We start from the raw sequence: 24313 nt of genomic DNA, 5'->3' as shown, positions 1-24313 counted from the left end.
TAACTTTTCAGTGATAGAAAAAACAAGAAACTAGAAATTAATTGTTGCAGCTTCAGCACCACGGACAGTGCAAAAACACTGTTGCTATGCTATGGTCCCTGGTCCCTGCAGCAGGGAGGAGAGGGAGAGAGCGTGCGGCAGTCACACAGGGCCTCTGCACATTTTCTTTTAAACACAGTCTGGCAAGTACGAGCCTGGCCCAAATCAATGGCAGTCAGGCTCCCTCAAGTGATTTGGGTCTTCATTTTTTTATCAACACTGTGCTTAAAATATCAGACAAGCTCAGTACATATACTGTAGTTGATTTTATTAAAACACATACGCTGTTTTTAAGCCTATGGAGAAATACATTTAAAAAATGTATTGGTCGAAAGAAAACTCTCGGTCGACCAAGACAGGGACAGCCCTAGTCCATACCTTGTAGGCTCACCCAGTATCAAAGGCTTGGTTTGGCAATCTCCAAATGTCATTAAACTTTTTGGTGTTTTGTAACAGAGGTCTTTTTTTCCATTCATCAGATGGCTGCAGCACAGTTTGTAATGATTGGATCAGTTAAATACATTATTTTGGAGGAATGCAATGGTGTTAGGGTAGTGAGGGATAATCCTTGAGGGAAAACAGCCGCTCTGATCGAAAGGATTATTGACGGCTGTGGGAAACCAGTTTGTCCATTTGGGCCTCTACTAAATATACAGTGACAGGGGACGGCAGCAATAAAACCAACATATAGGCATCACAGTCTGATGCAGATCAGTTGCGCTCAGATGAGCACCAGACTAACAGAGACAGTTGGCGGCTCGATTAAGCTGGTTGACAGACGGCAGACATAATAGCTGGCACTCTCAGAGATGCTGACAACTACAATCATTTATTACATTAAAGACTAGGACCAAATTGTTCAGAATAGTTCTCAAACTGGGAGTATCAAAAAATAATTATCACGTCATCTAATAATGTAAGCCATTTAGCAGATGCTTTGATCCGAAGTGACTTAGTCATTAGTCAGGAATTGAACGCATTATTGTAGCGTTGCTAGCGCCATTATCTACCAATAGAGCTACAGAGGACCACTACTCACTACTGTTTTGCCATGAACTTGATGGTTACATAAGTGGGGTTCAACCAGTTCATTAAGGATCGTCACTGCCTGGTATGGCAACTGCTCGGCCTCTGAATGCAAGGCAATACAGAGGGTATTACGTCCCAGTACATCACCAGGGCCAAGCTTCCAGCCATTCAGAACCTCTACACCAGGCGGTGTCAGAGGAAGGCCCTAACAATTGTCAGACTCTAGCCACCCTAGTCATAAGACTGTTCTCTCTGCTACCACACAGCAAGAGGTACCGGCGCGCCAAGTCTAGGTCCAAGAGGCTCCTAAACAGCTTCTACCCCCAAGCCATAAGACTTCTGAACAGCTAATCAAATGGCTACCCAGACTATTTGCATTGCCCCCCCGCTACTCTGTTATCTATTTAATAACTCTACCTACATATTATCTCAATACCAGTTGCCCAGCACATTGACAATGTACCTGTATCTAGCCCCACATGGACAATGTACCGGTATCCCCTGTATCTAGCACCACATTGACAATGTACCGGTATCCCCTGTATGTAGCCCCACATTGACAATGTACCTGTATCCCCTGTATCTAGCCCCACATTGACAATGTACCTGTATCTAGCCCTACATTGACAATGTACCTGTATACCCTGTATCTAGCCCCACATTGATAATGTACCTGTATCTAGGCCTATATTGACAATGTACCTGTATCTAGCCCCACATTGACAATGTACCTGTATCCCCTAAGGGCGGCAGGGTAGCCTAGTGGTTAGAGCGTTGGACTAGTAACCGGAAGGATGCAAGTTCAAACCCCCAAGCTGACAAGGTACAAATCTGTCGTTCTGCCCCTGAACAGGCAGTTAACCCACTGTTCCTAGGCCGTCATTGAAAATAAGAATTTGTTTTTAACTGACTTGCCTGGTTAAATAAAAGGTAAAATTTAAAAAAAAATCTAGCCCCACATTGACAATGTACCTGTATCCCCTGTATCTAGCACCACATCGATAATGTACCTGTATCCCATGTATCTAGCACCACAATGACAATGTACCTGTATCCCATGTATCTAGCACCACAATGACAATGTATCTGTACCCCCTCTTGCCCCGCAATTGTTATTTACTGCTGCTCTAAATTGTTATTCTTCCTTTTTTTTAAGGTATGGTCTTAAAACTGCATTGTTGGTTAAGGGCTTGTAAGTGAGCATTTCACTGTAAAGTGTATTACACCCGTTGTATTCAGCACATGTGACAAATACAATTTGATTTAAAGACTGCTATCAGAGGTTGGTTTGAGCCCACTGTACAAGAACAGAAGTATTTGTTGGAGTAGATTACAAAATGCTACTTTTATCATGTCTAATTAATGAATTGGGTTGATGATATTAAAACAAAACAAAGACTTGTATTTTGGATCATTTATTTCAAGAAAAATAGAAGTTGTCAAACATTTACAGCAAAAAAACACAATGCTTTGCTAAAACACCTAATGGCTCCAGTCAGCTTTTTGAACAGAAATTTCATATTTTACATGACATTGTAAAGACACGTAATGTATGAACACTGACATGTGATGAAAGTAGTAGTTCAGGAGAACAAAGCAGAACAGAAATGCTGTGGTTCCTTACACAATGTGTAGTGAGAGAACGTTGCATAGAGGAGTGTAAGATTTTAAGAGGAATGAAGATGGTAATTTAACCTACACGCTAACATCTTCACTACTCCAACAAGATATGATGTCATGAATGAACAAGTAGGTGGCAGAAAGAGCTTCGTTGTGGCGGTGCCTCGACATAAAAGTAGGGTAGCCATGTGACAGTTGATGTTGCTATGACGTTTAATGGAGCGCTCACATAATTGATTACACTGTGAAAGAGCTCATAGGTTACAAGAGGTTTTCCAGGTAACAAACTGGTCCCATCGGTGAAGCTGAGTATGAGGAATCCCGGTTAATGTACAGGCTGTAACATTAAAACAAAAGGTATCAAAGAGCGAGGTGTGTGTTACTCAAAAACATTTCTAAAAAGTCAAATATTTTCTGCAGCTAAGCTTTAAAGGTAAAGTATTAAAAATGTCAAACGGCAATAAAAGTAGCTAAACAAAAAACCACATCGAGAAGCCTTTGAGGAGTTTGACCTGAGGTTGGTTGATGTTAAAGAGAAACAAACAGTCCCAGGTTTAAAGCTATCTCACTTAAAGAAATTGCCCATCAAAAACGCAAATGCAACACAGGTCTGGACTGATATATTATGCCTCCTTTTTTGGAGACATGATATAATAATTTTAGATTTAGCCCAATATTACATTGACACACCAGTGTCCAAAACTCTTGGACAATTTGGTTAAAGCAATGCCCCTAAAACCATTTTATAATCTCATATAGAGACAAACAGTTGTCTTCAAATGCACAACATATTATCAACTGATATAGGCCTGCTACCAGGGACAAATTATATACTGCATCAAAACATTTAAATAAAAAAATATATTTTTGTGAATCAAATGAGTTAGCCCTCCATTTGATGAAGGTAAAATAAGGCACAAGGGTGTAGAGGGAGGAAAACATGGGTGTTGATGCAGCTTTGTTGATACTAGGTCTGTGAGTCCACATTGAGGACGGGGAACTGCTTACTCAACTACCCAACAAAAAGGGCTTAACCCACCGTTCTTAATTGCCTGTATAAAGTTGTATTGCATTTAATTCCCATTCACAGTATACAAGTCATAGAGATGCTGTTAAATTACTCAAGGGGCTACATCATAGTCCCTCAAAGTTCCAGAATGGGGTGAAAATAGCAACCATATTGGCCAAACCAGTCTAATTGGAATGAATGGCAGTAGAGGAATAATCCTGATTTTACTTAAATGCCTTTGATCTTTCTGCATATCAGAAATTGTGTAATAGACTGCATTTATTTTTAATAGCAATTTTCTGTATAAATAGCCTTTAAAAAAAAGACCATACCAGTTTTCTTGGAGAGCTGGGAGTGCCATTATATGATACGATATCAGTCAATACCTGTTGCATTTACAACTTGTCTGAGTCCTATCATCAATTTCAGCCAGTGTATGGCTGTGGATTGACTGCATTGTATGAATGGAATGTTGGCATTTATAAACTGGGTAGTTCGAGCCCTGAATGCTGATTGGCTGACAGCCGTGGTATATCAGACCGTAAACCACAGGCACAAAACTTTTATTTTTACTGCTTTAATTACGTTGATAAACAGTTTATAATAGCAAACCCTCAGGGGTTTGTGGTATATGGCCAGTATACCACGGCTAAGGGCTGTGTTCAGGCACTCCACGTTACGACTAAGAGCAGCCCTTAGCCGTGGTATATTGGCCATATACCACAAACCCCTGAGGTGCCTTATTGCTTAAATAGACCCGTTTGTTATTAGAATAGAACATCACAACCCAGCTCGCCTGAGGGGAAAACCTGTGGTTACCTAGGTTACCCCATTGTCTCACAGCAAATACTTGGGCCTTTTTCAAACACAATTTTATTTGTCTGCTTGTTTTAGTCAATTACAAAATTAAATTGAAGCAAAGTACACGTCTAAAGATGACTTTTCAACATTGCCTGATCCTGAGTGTTCTCACTACTTAATATTGTAGGGCTTCCCTCAAGCCCCTTTTCATGACAATGCTAGCAGCCACATGACCTTATGTCATTACATAACAATTATCTTGCATGAAGACTTCATCACTGATGATTGAGTTTGTTTTTTAATGTCTTTCTGCTCGCATTTTGATGTGTATTTTCTGTAACTGATGTAATTCAGGGCTCATCTGTAAAGAGCCCTTTGTCTCAGTATGACACCCTGAAGAGATAAAGGTTACATAAATAGAGTGAGTGCTATCAACCAGAACATTAAGCTAGCCAAGACCAACAACACAAACAAAGGGACTATACAGCTACAAGTAGTGAGTGGTGTTACAAACAGACTACACTGAACAAGTTACATGTCTTACCTGTGATGAAATGTTTTCCCACACACAGATACGTGTAGCCTACCTGGAAACTGGGTCCCCACGCCGAATAGCCTGAAGCCTCAGGGCTCTATTTCCCTACGTGGGAGCATTACCAACCGTAGGTCGGAATTTCAGATCTGGTTACATGTACATTGAACAACACAACAGCTTTTCGGGGGGGGGGGCAAGGGTAATTATTGGCAGTTAAAATTATTCCATAAATGCTTAAAAAGTGGTCTAAATCTGGCTGGCTAGCTAGTAAACAGACACAGTGCAGATACGTTATTGTATCTGCACTGTGTTTGTCAGCAGTGCAGTTAAATTCTATTTTCATAATATTTTATCATAGTACTGTCAAAACATGGTTGACCAACTCCCTGACCAAAATGTCTGACATTTATCCCATCATAAGAACGTTCATGTCCATCCTAGAACAAATTCTATGATACAAATTGAGTCCCTTCTTCTACATCATTATCATCGGTCATTTTAGGAATACTTTTTAAACCTCTGGCATAGAGGGTCCACAGTGCAACATGTTAGCCTCTCAGTCCATACATGACAGATTATCCATTCATACTAGCCTGTGGCCCCATCCAACAACACATGTCAACATTGGAGAAGGAAGAACCAGTCCATAACTGGACCAAAGAAAAAAACAAAAACATTGAGAAAAATGTATTTTGAAGACCAGCACATCAAATATAAACATAACTTAATCATGATTACTCCTTCAGGCCTTTCAAACCAGGTGTGCAAGGTGTGTTCTGGCATAGCTGACCATCACACATTGGTGAATGTCGTTCGGCTTTTGGTGACAACGTTCCAAATTTAAAATAGAAGATGCGGGGAGAGAACCTGACTTTCCATACGATTTGATTGCATAGCTTTTCCTAAGATGGTGTCCTGATTTTTGAAGTGCTGACCTCAATCACAGAGGTTTTAAAGTTCAGAGATGATCAGAGTCCCTTTTTCCACCTCTGTACAGACTTGGGATCCCACATTGAGTTAGTAAACATCTGGAGAGAGGGGAGAAAATAAGATGGGTGAATGTCAGCCAATATGAAACAGAGGCTTACAGGTTATGAGTATCATTTTTCTTTAGGCAGTGCTATTAGTGTACTGTGGAACTCCAGTGCATTTTACTGAACCAGCAAGCAATATCTGTGCATACAAAATGAAGCCTATATAATTGTGCCAATTTGCAAGACCATTCAGCTGTGCATGATTGGTGGGATTCATTATGCGACGGGCACATCTGAGGTCACGGATTGTTTCATGGTATAAATACCCTCAGGTTCACTACAACAAATTCTTTACGGTGGTCTCCACTGGGGCAGTCGACACAACCCCATTAAATCAACCCTCTTATGCAGCAACCACTGCAGCACCTGAGGTTCCTCAAGCAAAAGGGCCCCTTCGTTAACCCTGCTCTCAGCAGCTGACAAGGACAGGCTAAATGCCAGCCATTATTGATTGCTCTTAAGCTCGGCGGTGGTGGCCGACTTCACCTCCCATTCTAAGTCATGTGCAGGCTTGTTGAGGAGGATGCACGCTGCCATGAACCAGGGTCACGGTCCTTAGGGCAAGCAACAGAAAATGCTTTCAAATGTTTTTCAACAAAAAACAGATGTGTTTCTCATTGAACAAGTTCAACCAGTTCCAGTGGGTCTTCTTCCGTTTAGTGCCTAATGAACACAAGCCAGCTAAAAGGTCCTGTCCAGACTCTGGGTGGGAGACACCTACTCTGAGCACAGGGCCATTTAAAGACTGCTGAAACAACCTCCCCCATGCCACTAGCATGCTTCCCATACTGCGACTCAAACATGCAAGATTGCATAACTACAAAGACTCTTGCAACCTTTTGCCATTTTAGGCAGCCAATTGAACCACCCTCCCTTTTTTTTTACACTAAGTGTCAAATTGAATCAAACAAATCCAAAGTCTAATGTTTTAAATTAGCTAACCTATTGTTGGTTTGATTGTTGTTGGTCTGGAAAAATGGGTGCACAGTTTGCTAGTGCCCGTGCCTGCAGCAGGAAGCAAGGCAAACATCACATGAACTAGAGGTGCTGCAGGGTGAAACTGAGCCACATTGTAATTCTTCAACCATCCCACTACGTGTTGCGTAACATGCTCCCCAAAAGGGCTACCTTGTTAAAACCAGTAGAGACTGGTATCTGCAGTGGAGACGTGGGGGAGGAGGGCTTCCTCTAAGTCCGGGATACATGCAACTCTTTACCATTCGAGGTTAGGAAAATAACATTCATATTTTTACGAGTGGTTGTGTTAACCAAACCACTGCATGACCCTCGCTGGCTGGGTGTCAATAGTTGATAAACGGTGGTAAATTTGGTTTGGTAGCACTGAACAATGTGTAGCTTTTACACAGAAAGCACTTCACTTGTACTCTATTAAAGATTAATATGGTGATTTATGCAAGTAGGCCTAAGAATGCAGATGCCAACGTGGGTTTGTGGATATTGATGCCTCGATTACACTGCCGAATAACGGGGCTGCAAGCAACAGGTCGACTGCTAGATTTTACACCATAGAATTACATGGGAATTCAAAGGAGTCACTTTCTAATAAACCAGTAAGTTCCCGTCTCATTTAAGCTTCTCTTTAGATACTCAACTGGAATTATTCATGCTCCTGCATTTGAAAAGGCTGAAAAGCCTCAGTCCACCCACCACTGCCAGACAAGTTCAGTAATTATATGACAAGGCGTGACAGAGAACATTTCACCCTTATGGTGTCAGTATGCTTCAGTTCGGCTGGCGGCTACCCGAATGAGTATGGTCGCACACTCACTTAAAAGGACATTCTCTTGAAAAACGAGAAGCAGAAATAGTACTGTCCGTCCATTCTGAGATGCCGCAGCAAGTATACACTTTCTTAAAGAAATAATTCAAGAAATCTGTCATTAATTTTGACGTTTTTGCCAAGGAGATCTTAGTTGGATGTAAAATTACGCAACTAAGATGTTAGGTGCATTATTTCTAAATGATGAAAGAAATGTGCATGAAAACGAGTCGTCTCCCGTTGAATGACCAAGACTTTACGGAAGAATCCCTACTGTTGACCAACCACTGACGAAGGGGTGTAGACTTCGGTTAGCATCAAGAAAAAAATGTGCCCCAAACAACTGAAAAAACCCTTACTGAAGTCCAAAACAAACAATTGTCACAAAATGTCAATATATGCACAAACTCTTTCGAACCGTTTCGGCTGGGAAGCATGCAGATGCCTTTACCCTCTCCAGAGAAAGGGAGAGGGGGATGGAGAGAGAAAGGCAGGCAGGCCTCATTCAGCATAGCAATTAAAACCAGCAGAGGAGTCTGGTCCTCACCAAAACCGGTTATAACTAGATCTGTACAAACCACAACCGCACCATAGAAAAGCATTAAATAGAGCTTAAGGAACAGAAAGCACAACAGAGAAACTGACAAACTTGTGCAATGACCAAACTGACACTGAGGTTAGCTGTGCCTGTGTGTTTGATTTCAGGTTTGGGAGGAATTCACCTCAAGTAATTCACCCATCTTAAGTGATTAAATATTAGTGTGAGTTGAGGATTTGTGGGAAAGTGGTGGTTTATGGCTTTGGTTGGGGTTGGCAAAGTGTGTGGATCTTTGAGACTCTCAGTGAAGCTACCGCAGTGACGCTTATCTAAAACATTCATAGTGGAAAACATCCTTGAGAGCAAGCTCAACTGCTTTTCGCGACAACAACTGATCATGCAGCTCTCATCCATCAATTAGAATTTAAGAGGCTCCAACCACAATCAGAAGAACAATGCTGAAAGACAGAGCATCAGAAATAAGTGTTTGACAAAATAAAGTGATTTAAACCAAACATGGCACCAAAGAGCACTGACACGGTTGAGACTCACTACTATGCCTAAGCAGAACCCTAGCACTGCCATAGCACTGGCGACCAGACAGAACCCTAGCACTGCCATAGCACTGGCGACCAGACAGAACCCTAGCACTGCCATAGCACTGGCGTCCAGACAGAACCCTAGCACTGCCATAGCACTGGCGTCCAGACAGAACCCTAGCACTGCCATAGCACTGGCATCCAGACAGAACCCTAGCACTGCCATAGCACTGGCGTCCAGACAGAACCCTAGCACTGGCGACCAGACAGAACCCTAGCACTGCCATAGCACTGGCGACCAGACAGAACCCTAGCACTGCCATAGCACTGGCGCCCAGACAGAACCCTAGCACTGCCATAGCACTGGCGACCAGACAGAACCCTAGCACTGCCATAGCACTGGCGACCAGACAGAACCCTAGCACTGCCATAGCACTGGCAACCAGACAGAACCCTAGCACTGCCATAGCACTGGCAACCAGACAGAACCCTAGCACTGCCATAGCACTGGCGACCAGACAGAACCCTAGCACTGCCATAGCACTGGCATCCAGACAGAACCCTAGCACTGCCATAGCACTGGCGTCCAGACAGAACCCTAGCACTGCCATAGCACTGGCAACCCGACAGAACCCTAGCACTGGAGACCAGACAGAACCCTAGCACTGCCATAGCACTGGCGACCAGACAGAACCCTAGCACTGCCATAGCACTGGCGACCAGACAGTGATATAGACAGTGTCTAAGGCAGGGTGAGACGAGACCCTGAGGGGTGCGTACAAAAGCAGATCCATTAGATTCAATTACATCACCAGCCAACCGTGCTGTTTGACTGGGGGCAGAGGAGCAGAAAGGCGAAGGCCCTCCAGTTATGACAGTGACCCAGCAGAAGGGGTGGGGGTGTATAGCCAAAGAACAATGCCGAGGTGTGGATGTGCACAAAAAATATATATAAAAAAAAAAACATACTTCCTAGTATTACTTGCACAACCAGGTATTACGACCATCAGCTTTCATGGAAACCTGACTTTCCATACGACTTGTGAAGCTCACGACAAATGTATATTTGGGTTGTTAACCCAAGTTTCAGGCAGGCTTCTTTGAAAGCCCTTTTATTACAAGGGTCTTATATAATTTTTTACAACCCCTATTACTCAGTTAAACACACCCAGTTACATAAGTAATCCAAAATGCTCTCCTTCAACACCCACCCTTTTCTCCCCAAAAATCCAATATAAAGAAAAAAAGTGCCCTCCTGCTGGCATTTCTCAGTCAACTCTAATATTGTTTAGCTTTTGCTGACTTGTCATCCCCACCCTCCCACTCCCCGACCAGTTCCCCTGATAACAAGCCTCTATACATACAGTAAGACACGCCCACAGAACACATATAGTACATACTGTACCATACTGCCAAACCACTGCGTAAACACCATTTCCATAGAGACCATAGTAAAGAGAGGTTGAGTGAGTTTCAACACGTTCTTCTGCTCGTGTGCCCTGGGCCAGTTTTGAACTAGACTCTGTATGGGACCCATACACCGTACATAAAAAGACTTATGTAAAGCACTAGTCAGTGCTCCTTGTTGATGTCACAGACTTAGTTAAACACATTCATTAGACAAGCCTTTTACGTGACATGTTACTTTGCACCATGTGCAGTGTACTCTAAATCCCCCAGTTCATACAAAATCCTACTACAGTATTCACATCGCCAAAACATTATTTCAAAAGCTAATGCACATTGGTCTGGTTTATCTGGGTACGGAGGCAGACAGACACAGAGGACAAAATGTTCCAAAAGTGAGCCTCAGTAAGCCCTCACCGAGAAGGAGCAGCGGCCTCATTGTCTACCAGTGGGAAAGGGGTGGGGGAGCGAGGGAGGGAGAATGGAGAGTGGAAAAGTGGAGGGCTCCTGAAACCTGCATCGGACTGGCAGCTGAAGTCTGTGCTGCTATCCAGAGGTGGGAGGCGCTAACACTAACCATGGACCATAGGCTAACACTAACCATGGACCATAGGCTAACACTAACCATGGACCATAGGCTAACACTAACCATGGACTGCTCTCAGAGTGTGCAAGTGTAGTGTGTGTGCGCACAACAACAGCGATGGAGGATGCCCACAGCAGTGGTTGGTGGAGTTGGTACTGGACTGAGATGATGATCTCACCTTCAGTTCTGCATAATCCTCTTGCACTAACTTGAGCAGTGAAAGGATTAGTATTTAACACAGGATTAACCCCCCCCCCTCCCCGTAACCCTCCATTAACTCCTCATATTCACCCACTCTGGTTCAGAGCGACAGATTGGACAGTGCAGGTGTAAAAGCATGGTGGCTAGGAAAAACTCTTTACGAAAAGGCAGGAACCTAGGAAGAAATCTAGAGAAGAGCGAGGCTCTGAGGGGTGGCCAGTCCTCTTCTGGCTGTGCCTGATGGAGATAAGAGTACATAGATCATCATAGATGACCAGCAGGGTCAAATAATAAGCAGTGGTTATAGAGGGTGCAACAAGTGGTTATAGAGGGTGCATCAGCACATCAGGAGTATAAGTCAGTTTGAGTGGGCGCAGATCAAGTATTTCAAAGAAAACAAAAAGGCTACTATTTGAACACTAGTGCCTCACGCCCAACCAAAGGCACTGGTAGTCATCCACTGAGAGATAAGTCTTAATAGTCTATTACATAAACAAGGTGAGGACAATCCCGGCCCAAAGACTGACATGGCACAATGCCCTAAAAGGAATTAACGAGCCTACCAGGGAATTCCTATATGTCATGATTAAAAAACAGGATTAAGGAAGGAACAAGGTATAGTCTGCAGGGAAATGAGTTCAGGCCAACCTGTGGTGTTGAAAAAGTGAACATGGTTGGGGTGTGATGTGAGTGTACCTGACAGGTAAGGCAAAGGGAGTCTGTCACTCAACTTAGCCCAGGAATAATAGGGCTTGTTTACAGATAACTGATACCATCTCTCACACAGAGGAGGAAGGGTTTGGCTGGGCTGGGTTTGCCTTAGGAAAGGTGACGAGCCCAGCTGATCTGCTCATCTACAGGCATACAAAGTGCTAAACGAAAAGGCCCCTGAGGCAATGATCTGTCAGAGTAGGACAGTGTTATGAAAGAATGAAAACTGGGCCAGAGAGAGAAGGAGGAGGGGTGGAGTTTGGACTCGTACTGGCAACTATACAGGGTACATGTTGGCCCCTGGGCAAGTAGCATGGTTTTGATTAAAGCCAGAGAGCAAAAGAGAGAAAGAGGGTGAGGGATTGGCTGAATAAGCAGACAAACGAGTAGTAAGAGACTGAGCTAGGGGCCTCCAGCATGCAGAGTTACCTCTCTGGACTTTAAAACGGCAGACAGAGCGTCAAGGCATTACCAGCCTAGTTGTCCCTCTACTACTGTTGATCGGCTGGCTGAACAGAAGGGAGGCCAAAGCCTCTACGGAGTTAAAAACAGTACCTCAGAAGTTCTCAGAAAGTGACTTTTTAGACTTGAATGCCAAAACATTCAGGAGATTGAGGTTCTCAAACTTTACCCATTTTGCATACCCTACCATGAAACATCCATGTCTTCATCACTGAAATAGATAAACGGTTGAGTTTGATATAAATTTGAAAGCTTACAAGGTTGTCAAACTGTTTAATTGAATTGAAACAATAATCTGATGCGTATCTGAAGGGTCTGAAGGGATAGGTCCATCCTATAAATTCCATTTCTATGAACAGAATGGACACCGACCCTGAATTCAAGAGTATAGTGTGGTCTCAACCGATGACGGGCACAACAAACACTTCAGATTATGTAAAATAAGGTCTAAACTACAACATTTGTGAAAATGAGACAAATATGACTTTACTCGTTTTAAGATCAATGACGTTAAACTTACTTTATTTCAAGAAATCATAGAATAGTTTGACAACCCTGTTTGTAAGCTTTCAAAGTATATAAAATTCTACGTTTATCCATTTCAGTGATGAAGACATGGATATGTCATGGTAGCGTGTGGTATGGAAAATGGGTCAACTTCGAGCACCTCTATGTTTTGGCATTCAGGTACAAAAAGTTACTTGGGCAAACATTAGGACCAGGATGAGACCAGTATTGCAATACTCGTTAGTATCATGGCAAGGAAACAAAACAGAGTGAATTTAACTTCTTCAGGAAAACAGCCCTAATGTTGTAAATAAACATCAGTATGTTGTCATCCAGAGTCACCTTTAATCGGGAGTATGCTTCATGATTAATGACTCATGGTGTAACCATAACATACAGGCTCTCAAGTCCTTCTGTTCACCTGACCTAGAATTACTTAATCGAATACGGACCATATTATCTCCCAAGAATTATCTTCAGTTATCGTCGCTGTGTATATACCTCTTCAAGCAGATACCACGACGGCCCTCAAGGAACTTCACTGGACTCTTTGTAAACTGGAAACCATATATCTTGAGGCAGCATTTATTGTAGCTAGAGATTTTAACAAAGCAAATTTGAGAAGGCTACCTAAATACTATCAGCATATTGATTGCAGCACGGGCAAGACACTGGACCACTGCTACTCTAACTTCCGCGAGGGGTACACAGCCTTCCCTCGCCCTCCCATCGGCAAATCCGACCACTACTCCATCTCGCTCCTACCGTCCTATAGGCCAAACAGGATGTACCCATGACTATAACCATTCAACGCTGGTCTGACCAATTGGAATCTTCGCTTCAAGATTTTTTTGATCACACGGACTGGGAAATGTTCCAGGCAGCTTCAGAGAATTGATGTATGCTGACTCAATGAGTGAGTTTATAAGGAAGTGCATTGGAGATGTTGTACCCACTGTGACTAATAAAACCTACCCAGACAAAAACCACAGATGGCGGCATTTGCACAAAAATGAAAGTGCGAACCACCGCATTTAACCACGGAAAGAGGATTGGGAATATGGCTGAATATAAACAGTGTAGTTATTCCCTCCGCAAGGCAATCAAGCGAAATGTTGGTATAGGGACAAAGTGGAGTTGCAATTCAACAGCGCAGACAAGAAACATATGTGGCAGGGTCTACAGGAAATCACAGATTACAAAAAGAAAACCAGCCATGTCACGGACACTGACGTATTGCTTCCAGACAAATTAAACACATTTGCCCGCATTGAGGATAACACACAGTGCAACCGACACGGTCCGCTAACAAGGACCACGGGGACCCCCCTCTCCTTCTCCGTGGCCGACGTATGCATGACAGTTAAACGAGCTAACCCTCGCAAGGCTGCCGTCCAAAACGGCATCCCTAGCCGCGTCCTCAGAGCACGCGCAGACCAGCTGACTGGTGTGTTTCCAGACATATTCAAATCGCTCCCTATCCCAGTCTGCTGTCCCCACATGCTTCAAGATGGCCACCATTGTTCCTGTACCCAAGAAGACAAAGGTAACTGAACTAAATAACTAATGCCCCGTAGCACTCACTTCTGTCATCATAAAGTGCTTTGAGAGACTAGTCAAGGATCATATCACCTCCACCTTATCTGCCACCCTAGACCCACTTCAATTTGCATACCACCCCAACAGGTCCACAGACGATGCAATCGCCTTCACACTGCACCCTGCCCTGTCCCATCTGGACAAGAGGAATACCTAATGTAAGAATGCTGTTCATTGACTACAGCTCAGAATTTAACACCATAGTACCCTCCAAGCTCATCATTAAAAGCTTGAGGCTCTGGGTCTCAAACCCACCCTGTGCAATTGAGTCCTGGACTTTCTGAAGTGCCGACCCCAGGTGGTGAATCTAGGAAACAATACCTCAAACTCACCCCACATGGGTGAGTGCTCAGCCCCCTCTTGTACTCCCTGTTCACCCATGACTGTGTGGCCAAGCACGCCTCCAACTCAATCATCTAGTAGGGTGGTGCGGTCTGCACAACGCATCACCTGGGACAAACTACCTTCCCTCCAGGACACCTACACCACCTGATGTCACAGGAAGGCCAAAAAGATCAAGGATAACAACCACCTGAGCCACTGCCTGTTCACCCCGCTATCATCCAGAAGGCAAGGTCAGTACCTGTGCATCAAAGCAGGGACCGAGAGACTGGAAAACAGCTTCTATCTCAAGGCCATCAGACTGCTAAACAGCCATCACTAGCTCAGACAAGCTGCTGCCTACATAGACTCACTCGTCACTTTGAACTAACCACTTTAATAATGTTCACATATCTTACATTACTCATCTCATACGTACAGGGATTGGAGTCATTAAAACTTGTTTTACAACAACTTCACAAATGTCTTGTTAACAAACTATAGTTTCAGCAAGTCGGTTAGGACATCTACTTTGTGCATGACAAGTGATTTTTCCAACAATTGTTTACAGACAGATTATTTCACTGTATCACAATTCCAGTGGGTCAGAAGTTTACATACACTAAGTTGATTGTGCCTTTAAACAGCGTGGGAAATTATGTCATGGCTTTTGAAGATTCTGATTGACTCAAATTATGTAAATTAGCCTATTGGAGGTGTACCTGTGGATGTATTTCAAGGCCTACCTTCAAACTTAGTGCCGCTTTACTTGACATCATGGGAAAATCAAAATCAGCCAAGACCTCAGAAAATAAATTGTAGACCTCCACAAGTCTGGTTCATCCTTGGGAGAAATGTCCAAACGCCTGAAGGTACCACGTTCATCTGTACAAACAGTATGCAGGTATAAACACAGCCATCATACCGCTCAGGACGGAGATGTGTTCTGTCTCCTAGAGATGAACGTACTTTGGTGCGAAAGGTGAAAATCAATCCCAGAACAACAGCAAAGGACCTTGTGTAGATGCTGGAGGAAACAGGTACAAAAGTATCTATATCCACAGTAAAACGAGTCCGATATCGACATAACCTGAAAGGCAGCTCAGCAAGGAAGAAGGCACTGCTCCAAAACCGGCATAAAAAAAAAGCCAGACTACGGTTTGCAACTGCACATGGAGACAAAGAACATACTTTTTGGAGAAATGTCATCTGGTCTGATGAAACAAATATAGAACTGTTTGGCCAGAATGACCATTGTTATGTTTGGAGTAAAAAGGGGGAGGCTTGCAAGCCAAGGAACACCATCCCAACCGCGAAGCATGGGGGTGGCAGCATCATGTTGTGGGGGTGCTTTGCTGCACGAGGGACTGGTGCACTTCACAAAATAGATGGCATCAAGAGGACAGAAAATTATGTGGATATATTGAAGCAACATATCAAGACACCCGCCTGGAAGTTAAATCTTGGTCGCAAATGGGTCTTCCAAATGAACAATGACCCCAAGAATACTTCCAAAGTTGTGGCAGAATGGCTTAAGGACAACAAAGTCAAGATATTGGAGTGGCCATCACAAACCCCTGACCTCAAATCCATAGAAAATTTCTGGGCAGAAGTGAAAGTGTGTGCGAGCAAGGAGGCCTACAAACCTGACTCAGTTGCACCAGGCCTGTCCGGAGGAATTGGCCAAAATTCAGCCAACTTACTGTGGAAAGCTACCCAAAATGTTTGACCCAAGTTAAACAATTTAGAAGGCAATGCTACCAAATACTAATTGAGTGTATGTGAACTTCCGACCCACTGGGAATGTGATGAAAGAAATAAAAGCTGAAATCATTCTCTATTATTCTGACATTTCACATTCTTAAAATAAAGTGGTGATCCTAACTGAACTAAGAGAGGGAATTTGTACTAGGATTAAATGTCAGGAATTGTGAAAAATGGAGTTTAAATGTATTTGGCTAAGGTGTATGTAAACTTCCGACTTCAACTGTATATACTGTACCTTATTCCATCTATTGCACCTTGCCTATGCCGCTCGGCCATCGCTCATCCATATATTTATATGTACATATTCTTATTGCATCCCTTTAGATTTTTGTGGATTAGGTAGTTGTTTGGGGAATTAGATTACTTATTAGATATTTCTGCACTGTCGGAACTAGAAGCACAAGCAGTTCGCCGCACTCGCATTATCATCTGCATGTGACCAATACAATTTGATTCGATTTAGGCATTCATTTTCCAGGCTATAGCACACGTTTTACATACAGCAGTTTTTAAAAGGTCCAAAGACTTGGGTCTCCGTCATTGTTTCATATTTGCCATGGGAAAAAATAGTGACCGTCACAGCCCTAGCAAACATGTATGAAAGGTCTTGTTCAAATCAAAAGGGGTCCAGTCAGAAAGTGATTGAAATCTTATGGAACAACCCACATGTGGTGTCCTCACCATGTGAGGAAAACCTACCTGGTAAAAAAGCAGACTGGCCATGGTTTGGAAAGGGGAATGGGAGGGGAGCGGTGTCACGCAGCACACGTGACTAGGTTCACCAGCACCTCCAGTTGGAAGGCGTCGGGCCGGTCCAGGGGGTTGACCGCAAGCATGTCCTGCAGAAGCTTCTTCACCCCCTCAGACATGGTGCTGCGTGTCTTCTGCGGGATGTGGAGCACCATCTTGGGGTTCCCCAGGAGCGCCTCACCAACTGGCACAATCTCAGTGCCCCGACGCACGTAGGTGCCCAACAGCTCGCGCTTGGACTCGGCGTCGATGAAGGTGATCCGCTCCAGCATGGCCCAGATGATGATTCCCAGGGCAAAGATGTCAGCCTTGGCCGTGTAGTGGCCCTCCCACACCTCGGGCGCCATGAAAAAGTCTGAGCCACATGTTGACGACAACCAGAACTTGTTCACGTTGTTTCTGTCGCCTCCAGCTTTGGGGTGCTCATTGCCATCTTTGCCCAAGCCTGCGCAGACCTTGCTGAGGCCGAAGTCAGCCACTTTGAGGACAGGCAACCCTGACTTCTGGGAGATGAGGATGTTGTCGGGCTTTAGGTCACGGTGCACAATGTTGTTCTGGTGCAGGAAAGCCACGGCACTGGTCAGCTGGCGCATGAAGCTCTTGTTGGTGCGCGGATCGGGCCGTCGCGAAAGGATGTACTGGTTCAGGTCCCCGCCTTCGCAGAACTCCATGATGAACCATAGGTAGCACGGCTCCTCCGGGTAGCCCAGAATTCGCTCACCTAGGGAAAGAGACAGACAAAACAACATTTAAGAGTGGCAAAACCAATGGAACCTCACCAATCTTAAAGGCTGTCATCTTGGCCGCAGACTAAATCTGGATGTTTTAAAGACAATTTCCTGCAATTCTACGCATTTTGCCATGACTTGTCATCCGAGTGCCTCAAACATTATAAAATCAATGGTGTCTCCATGCCATGTTTTGAATTTTAGATTACGTCTAGCTCCTTTATCTTTTCTACATACTTTATATCAGGTTTTAGTCATTTAAGGTTGCACTGAAAACATTTTAGCATCCCAATTATATATTTGTTAAAATGTAAGTACATATTTTGGACAGTCGGCAATGACTTAGCACCGGCGGCCTGCCGCTGCTAAAAGAATATATGGGAAACACTGCCCCCCTTTCCACATGTGCAGTGATGGCTATGAAAACAAACGGGACTTGTTTCTCAAATAAACTGTGGCAAGCTATCTACACACATTAACATAGGCTGGGCTGTGTGCAACAGCGCAATCATCAACGCACAGATCTTGGCTAGGGTCTCTGGGACTGTGTCCAAAGAGCACAGCTAATCTGTCTGTGCCCCACAATTTCTCATCTACAATGTTTGTTTGGTTAGGGTCATTTCTGTTAATAAAAATATTGAAAACATTATTATTACTACCACGACGACGGTCTTACCGTTGTCATCGTAGTAGTTGGACACGTTTGTAGAGCACACAACCTAGGCTACACTTGTGAGAAAAAACTAGTTGGTTTATTTCATTCCATTTACTAGTTGTCAATTATTTAATTGTCTTTTGTTTGGAGCGCTCCTGTCAATCTTGAGGAAGAACACACCTGGTTACGCATGTAGAAGTAGGCCTAGTCTACCAGGCCTTCGGGCAAATGTAGGTCTATAAGTGTGCCCATTTGGGGATCTGATAAGACAATCAGAAATTTCAGGGGAAACTAGCGCCACAGAATATTTTATAAAAACTTGTAAGTTTGCTAGCACGAGCTTCGGGTCAGACCAAGTTAATGCAATAGTTGATACAATGTTTCAAGTTCCTTGCAGACAGGCCATGCATAGCCAATGTGATTTATAGGATATTTATTTTCCTCAGGATATTTTCTACCTGCAGGCTGCAATGTTTGTTGGCTTTATGTAGGCTATTTTTACATATTAGCAATAGAAGTAACTTCTAGATTTGTATCATTTTTATTTCAAATGTTGATTAACCACAAGACAGTGATTTTGAGATATGAAGACTATTGTAAGTGAAATTAAACTGTTCCACAAAAATGTGCATATGAAAATCATAACTGGCACGCAGATCAGTAGAAATGGTAGGATAACTTGGCACTATAAATTAAAGTTGCCGACCGCTGGTGTAGCCTATTACCTGCAACTTCAGGAGCGTACTGCCAGCAGCAGAGAGCCACCGAAACAGGAGGGTTGGGAACAGGTTCTCTTCCTCTGGTTAGGCTATATTGATCTCTCGGCTCCTTCTTTAGTAATTTGTGTGTCTTCATTTTTATTGGCAGGTCTTAATGCAGAAGACAAGTTCAGTAGTATTCAGACCCTTTTCTGCTACATTTTAGAATAAGGCTGTAATGTATTAAATAGATTTTTTTCCAGTGGTGGAAAAAGGACTCAATTGTCATACTTCAGAAAAAGTAAATATACCTTAATAGAGAATGACTCAAGTAAAAGCCATCCAGTAAAATACTACTTGAGTAAAAGTCTAAAAGCATTTCATTTAAAAATATACTTAAGTGTCAAAAGTAAATGGAATTTCTAAAATGTACTTAAGTATTAAAGGTAAAAGTGCAAATCATTTCAACTTCCTTATTAAGCAAACCAGACAGCACATTATTTAATTTTTTTGACAGATAGCCAGGGGCACAGTAACACTCAGACATAACTTACGAACTAAGAATGTGTGTTTAGTGAGTCTGCCCGATCAGAGGGAGTAGGGATGACCTCTTGATAAGTGTGTGAATTGGACCATTTTCCTGTCAAAATGTAACGATTACTTTTGGGTATCAGGGAAAATGTATGGAGTAAAAAGTACATTCTTTTCTTTAGGACTATTGTGATGTAAAAGTTGCCAAAAATACAAATAACCTGACCATATAAAAGATCAAATGTAAGGGATTCATTTGATCTCTATTTCTGAGTTTTGTAACGCTTCTGCTTGGCTGGTTACTGTTTGTAATAATTTGTCAACTGGCTATGTTCTGGGCTAGGTATGTTCTGGGCTAGGTATGCTTTCGCCGAAAAGCATTTTAGAAATCTGACACCGTGGTTGGATTAACAAGAAGTTAATCTTTAAACCTATGTAAAATATGTTTTGTTTTCTGAATTTTTATAATGAGCATTTCTGTATTTGAATTTGGCGCTCTGCAATCTCACTGGATGTTGGCCAGATGGGATGCTAGCGTCCCACATACCCTAGAGGGGTTAACTTGTCTAGGCAAGTGGTTCCCAAATTAGGTGTCGGCAGGGGGTCGTGCCCACCCAGTATTTTTTTTAAATTACTCTTGAAAGTTGTAATAGTAGAATGCACAAGGTGCAATTAAGAAATTGGGTAGTGAATCATCAGTTCCGCTTGTCATGTTAGTCATTACATACCTTAGAGCTATTCATAACTAGATGTTATTTTTTCTCACTGAAATATCACATGAATACATAGACATTGCAAAATTTATAGAATTGCAATAAAATGAGCATTAAAAAAAATCTAAATATTCTTTGCACCCCATGACAAAATGTGTAGAATTGCAGGAAATAAGCTTTAAGACAGTGCTGAAGTGTTAGCTGAGCATTATTGTCCAACAAACTTTCAGATAAAAAAATCCCTTTTTCAGGACCCTGTCTTTCAAAGATATTTGGATTTTTACAGATTAACTTCAGATCTTCATTGTAAAGGGTTTAAACACTGTTTCCCATGCTTGTTCAATGAACCATAAAAAATAATGAACATGGACCTGTGGAACGGCCATTAAGACACTAACTGCTTACAGACGGTAGGCAATTAAGGTCACAGTTTTGAAAACTGAAGAGGCCTTTTTCTACTGACTCTAAAAACACCAAAATAAATATACCCAGGGTCACTGCTCATCTGTGTGAACGTGCCTTAGGCATGCTGCACAGAGGCATGAGGACTGCAGATGTGGCCAGAGCAATAAATTGTAAAGTCCGTACTGTGAGACGCCTAAGACAGAGCTACAGGGACACAGGACAGAGAGCTGATCGTCCTTGCAGTGGTAGACCACATGTAACAACACCTGCACAGGATCAGTACATCCTAACATCACACCTGCGGGACAGGTACAGGACGGCAACAACATCTGCCCGAGTTACACCAGGAACGCACAATCCCTCCATCAGTGCTCAAACTGTCCGCAATAGGCTGAGAGAGGCTGGACTGACTGCTTGTAGGCCTGTTGTAAGGCAGGTCCTCACCAGACTTCACCGCCAACAACGTCGCCTACGGGCATAAACCCACTGTCGCTGGACCAGACGGGACTGGCAATAAGTGATCTTCATTGAAGAGTCGTGGTTTTGTCTCACCAGGGGAGATGGTCAGATTCACGTTTATTGTCGAAGGAATGAGCGTTACGCCGAGGCCTGTACTCTGGAGCAGGATCGATTTGGAGGTGGAAGGTCCGTCATGGTCTGGGGCGGTGTGTCACAGCATCATTAGACTGAGCTTGTTGTCATTGCTGGCAATCTCAACGCTGTGCATTACAGGGAAGACATCCTCCTCCCCCATGTGGTTCGCCTTCCTGCAGGCTCATCCTGACATGACCCTTCAGAATGACAATGCCACCAGCCATACTGCTCGTTCTGTGCGTGATTTCCTGCAAGACAGGAATGTTAGTGTTCTGCCATGGCCAGCGAAAAGCCCAGATCTCAATCCCATTGAGCACGTCTCGGACCTGTTGGATTGGAGGGTGAGGGCTAGGGCCATTCCCCCCAGAAATGTCCAGGAACTCGCAGGTGCCTTGGTGGAAGAGTGGGATAACATCTCACAGCAAGAACTGGCAAATCTGGTGCAGCCCATGAGGAGGACATGCACTACAGTATGTAATGCAGCTGATGGCCACACCAGATACTGACTGTTACTTTTGATTTTGACCCCCCATTTGTTCAGGGACACATTATTCCATTTCTTGTTCAGTTTATGTCTCAGTTGTTGAATCTTATTATGTTCATACTAATATTTACACATGTTAAGTTTGCTGAAAATAAACGCTGTTGACAGTGAGAGGACGTTTCTTTTTTGCTGAGTTTAGGATGATCACCATACAGTATATTCATTCTAGGCTTCAAAACACCATGCTTTCAAAGCTGTGCAGAAAGTGACAAATATTGATGATTAAATGTTAATCAAAATGTTGACTATATAGACTAGAGAAGATCCTTTAAAAAAAAAAATTAAATGAGGCATATTGGCTAAAATGATGTTAAGTCAAGATTAATATTTATTTTGTTGACAAAAGAAATGGCCTGAAATGACACTTACATAACTTACTATAAAAAGACAGCCAGCAAAGGCAGTACTGAGGCTAGGCTCTGAACAGTGAACCTAGAGATTAAAAGCAAGATTCAGCAGTATCTGTGGGTCTCAAAACAAAACAATCTAATCCTAATTAATATTGGCATATTTCACACTTAGCTCAAATAAGCTTGACAAGGGAAAAAAGGTCAAGTGACGTACATTTCATACTAATAGAAATATAATAAATAAGAGGCAATAGCTTGGGTTAATACCATCAATTGCAAAAAAATATTGATTGCTTGATTCAGTCATGTTTGCAAATTTGCAGCCAACCAGGAAAGGGTTTACTGATTGTCAACTAGAACACTGTTCTCAAATCCCAGTAGGGCTGTTCCCTCAAGCTGGGAATAGCACACTGTCTGTGCCTATAGCGCATTATGGCAGTTAACCTATAAGTGGCACATGGGCATTTCGAAATCTTGTTCCTAAAAACAAATGTATGAGACTGAGCAACCTGAAAAATAAAGCATGACGACTGTACATTGTGCCTCCCCCCAGACACTTACCCCGCCCCCACCCCCAATTGCCATGTATCATTGCCACAGCTGTTCATGTGTATATATTATTGCCATTGTTATTGTTTTTTCACTTTGTCCTGCATGGCCAGAGCTCAGAGTGCAATAATTTCACTGTACCTTATCATTACGTCTACAACCCTGTACACGTGACTATTAAAACTATTCGAATAACTGCCCATATATTCTGTTTGTCATTCACAGTTACCAAATAGAAACAATAGGTAACATAACATGTTACACAATGCTACATTCGGTAAAAAAAAAAAGTGTAGGTTTATTTCGCGTATCTACCTCGTTTGTATGTGCTGATCAGCAACTTGGAAAAATGTGCCTCCTTTTTGCAAACAATGGGTCAAACACTGAGTTAGTAGCAAAGTTAATAAGGAAAAATGCTGTTTTGATTGGTCTGCTCTGTACTGATCACAGCGAGCTAATTTAGCAAGCCATTTTACCGTTTCAATCTAGGTAGTTATAGTAGCTACTAAAGAGTGACAACAAGAACCAATCAGGCAGTGGATTTCATCGAGGTAAAAATGAGCTAAAAAGGTACCTTTTAGTGAAGTCTCCACCAACCGCAGGTATTGTTTTGACCTTTTATTTCCATGACTCATTTTCTGGGCCATTCCATTCCTTTGTAGCACACATTCCTCGAGCTGCACCACATTCTCGTGCTTCTTCTCCAGGCTTGCCAAAGCCCAGAATTCTGACAGAGCGAGTTCCACATTTTCAGGAGCGTTACACTGGAGTTTTTTAACCGCTACCCTTGCCCCTGTCCTCCGTGCAATTGCCTCGAACACTACCCCATAGCTGCCCCTTCCGACCTCTCGCAACAGACTGTAACGTGGTGCCATAATCATGGCATGCTCCTCGAGGTTCTCGTTCTTACTAAAGTTCATAGAGAAACAGTGCTCCTCCATGGGGACATCGATGTCCACGTTGTTGTTCTCTACCGCTAGCGACCTCAGGACTTTGCACACCTCTCGTTTCACCTCCCGCTTCGTCATGTTGGCGGTAGCGTTCTGTGCTTCAACCAGCCTTTTGTAAGCCCTCAGACTTCTTGGGGTTCTTATTTTTCGCCTCCTCCCGTTGCATATATCCATAACTTATTTTTTGTAGAAAATATGTGTATTTTTCATTACTTGAGTTAAAATAATGATAATCAAACTTATGACGCTTAATTGTTATAGATTAACCGTCAGATAACCCTCCCTTTCTTCAAATACTGTAAATCTGTTTAGCTGGTTAATGACGCCATGATGCCGCTCTAAAAGAAATGTGATTAATTAA

General features: G+C 43.0%; 1 protein-coding gene across 1 annotated transcript; it reads right to left on the bottom strand.

Annotated features, from left to right (window-relative positions):
• Nucleotides 1–2467: 2467 nt before the first annotated feature.
• Nucleotides 2468–24313, bottom strand: LOC112221582 (serine/threonine-protein kinase 35). Its single transcript, XM_024383728.2, has 3 exons — nt 23577–24313; nt 17185–17956; nt 2468–6061 (listed from the first exon to the last, which is right to left on the bottom strand). The coding sequence occupies exons 1-2, from the start codon at nt 24124–24126 to the stop codon at nt 17241–17243; spliced, it is 1266 nt and encodes a 421-aa protein (XP_024239496.1). The 5' UTR covers nt 24127–24313; the 3' UTR covers nt 2468–6061; nt 17185–17240.

This window comes from Oncorhynchus tshawytscha, linkage group LG22 (assembly GCF_018296145.1).
Source record: "Oncorhynchus tshawytscha isolate Ot180627B linkage group LG22, Otsh_v2.0, whole genome shotgun sequence".
NCBI lineage: Eukaryota > Metazoa > Chordata > Actinopteri > Salmoniformes > Salmonidae > Oncorhynchus > Oncorhynchus tshawytscha.
Note: the sequence above shows the minus strand (reverse complement) of the source record. Positions and strands in the feature narration are given on the sequence as shown.

Excerpts from the sequence above, each read along its gene's own strand:
- LOC112221582 (XM_024383728.2), bottom strand. The coding sequence starts at position 24,126 with ATGGATATATGCAACGGGAGGAGGCGAAAAATAAGAACCCCAAGAAGT. Across the intron at positions 17,957-23,576 it reads GGTGGAGACTTCACTAAAAG|GTGAGCGAATTCTGGGCTAC; the intron begins GTACCTTTTTAG and ends CTCTTTCCCTAG.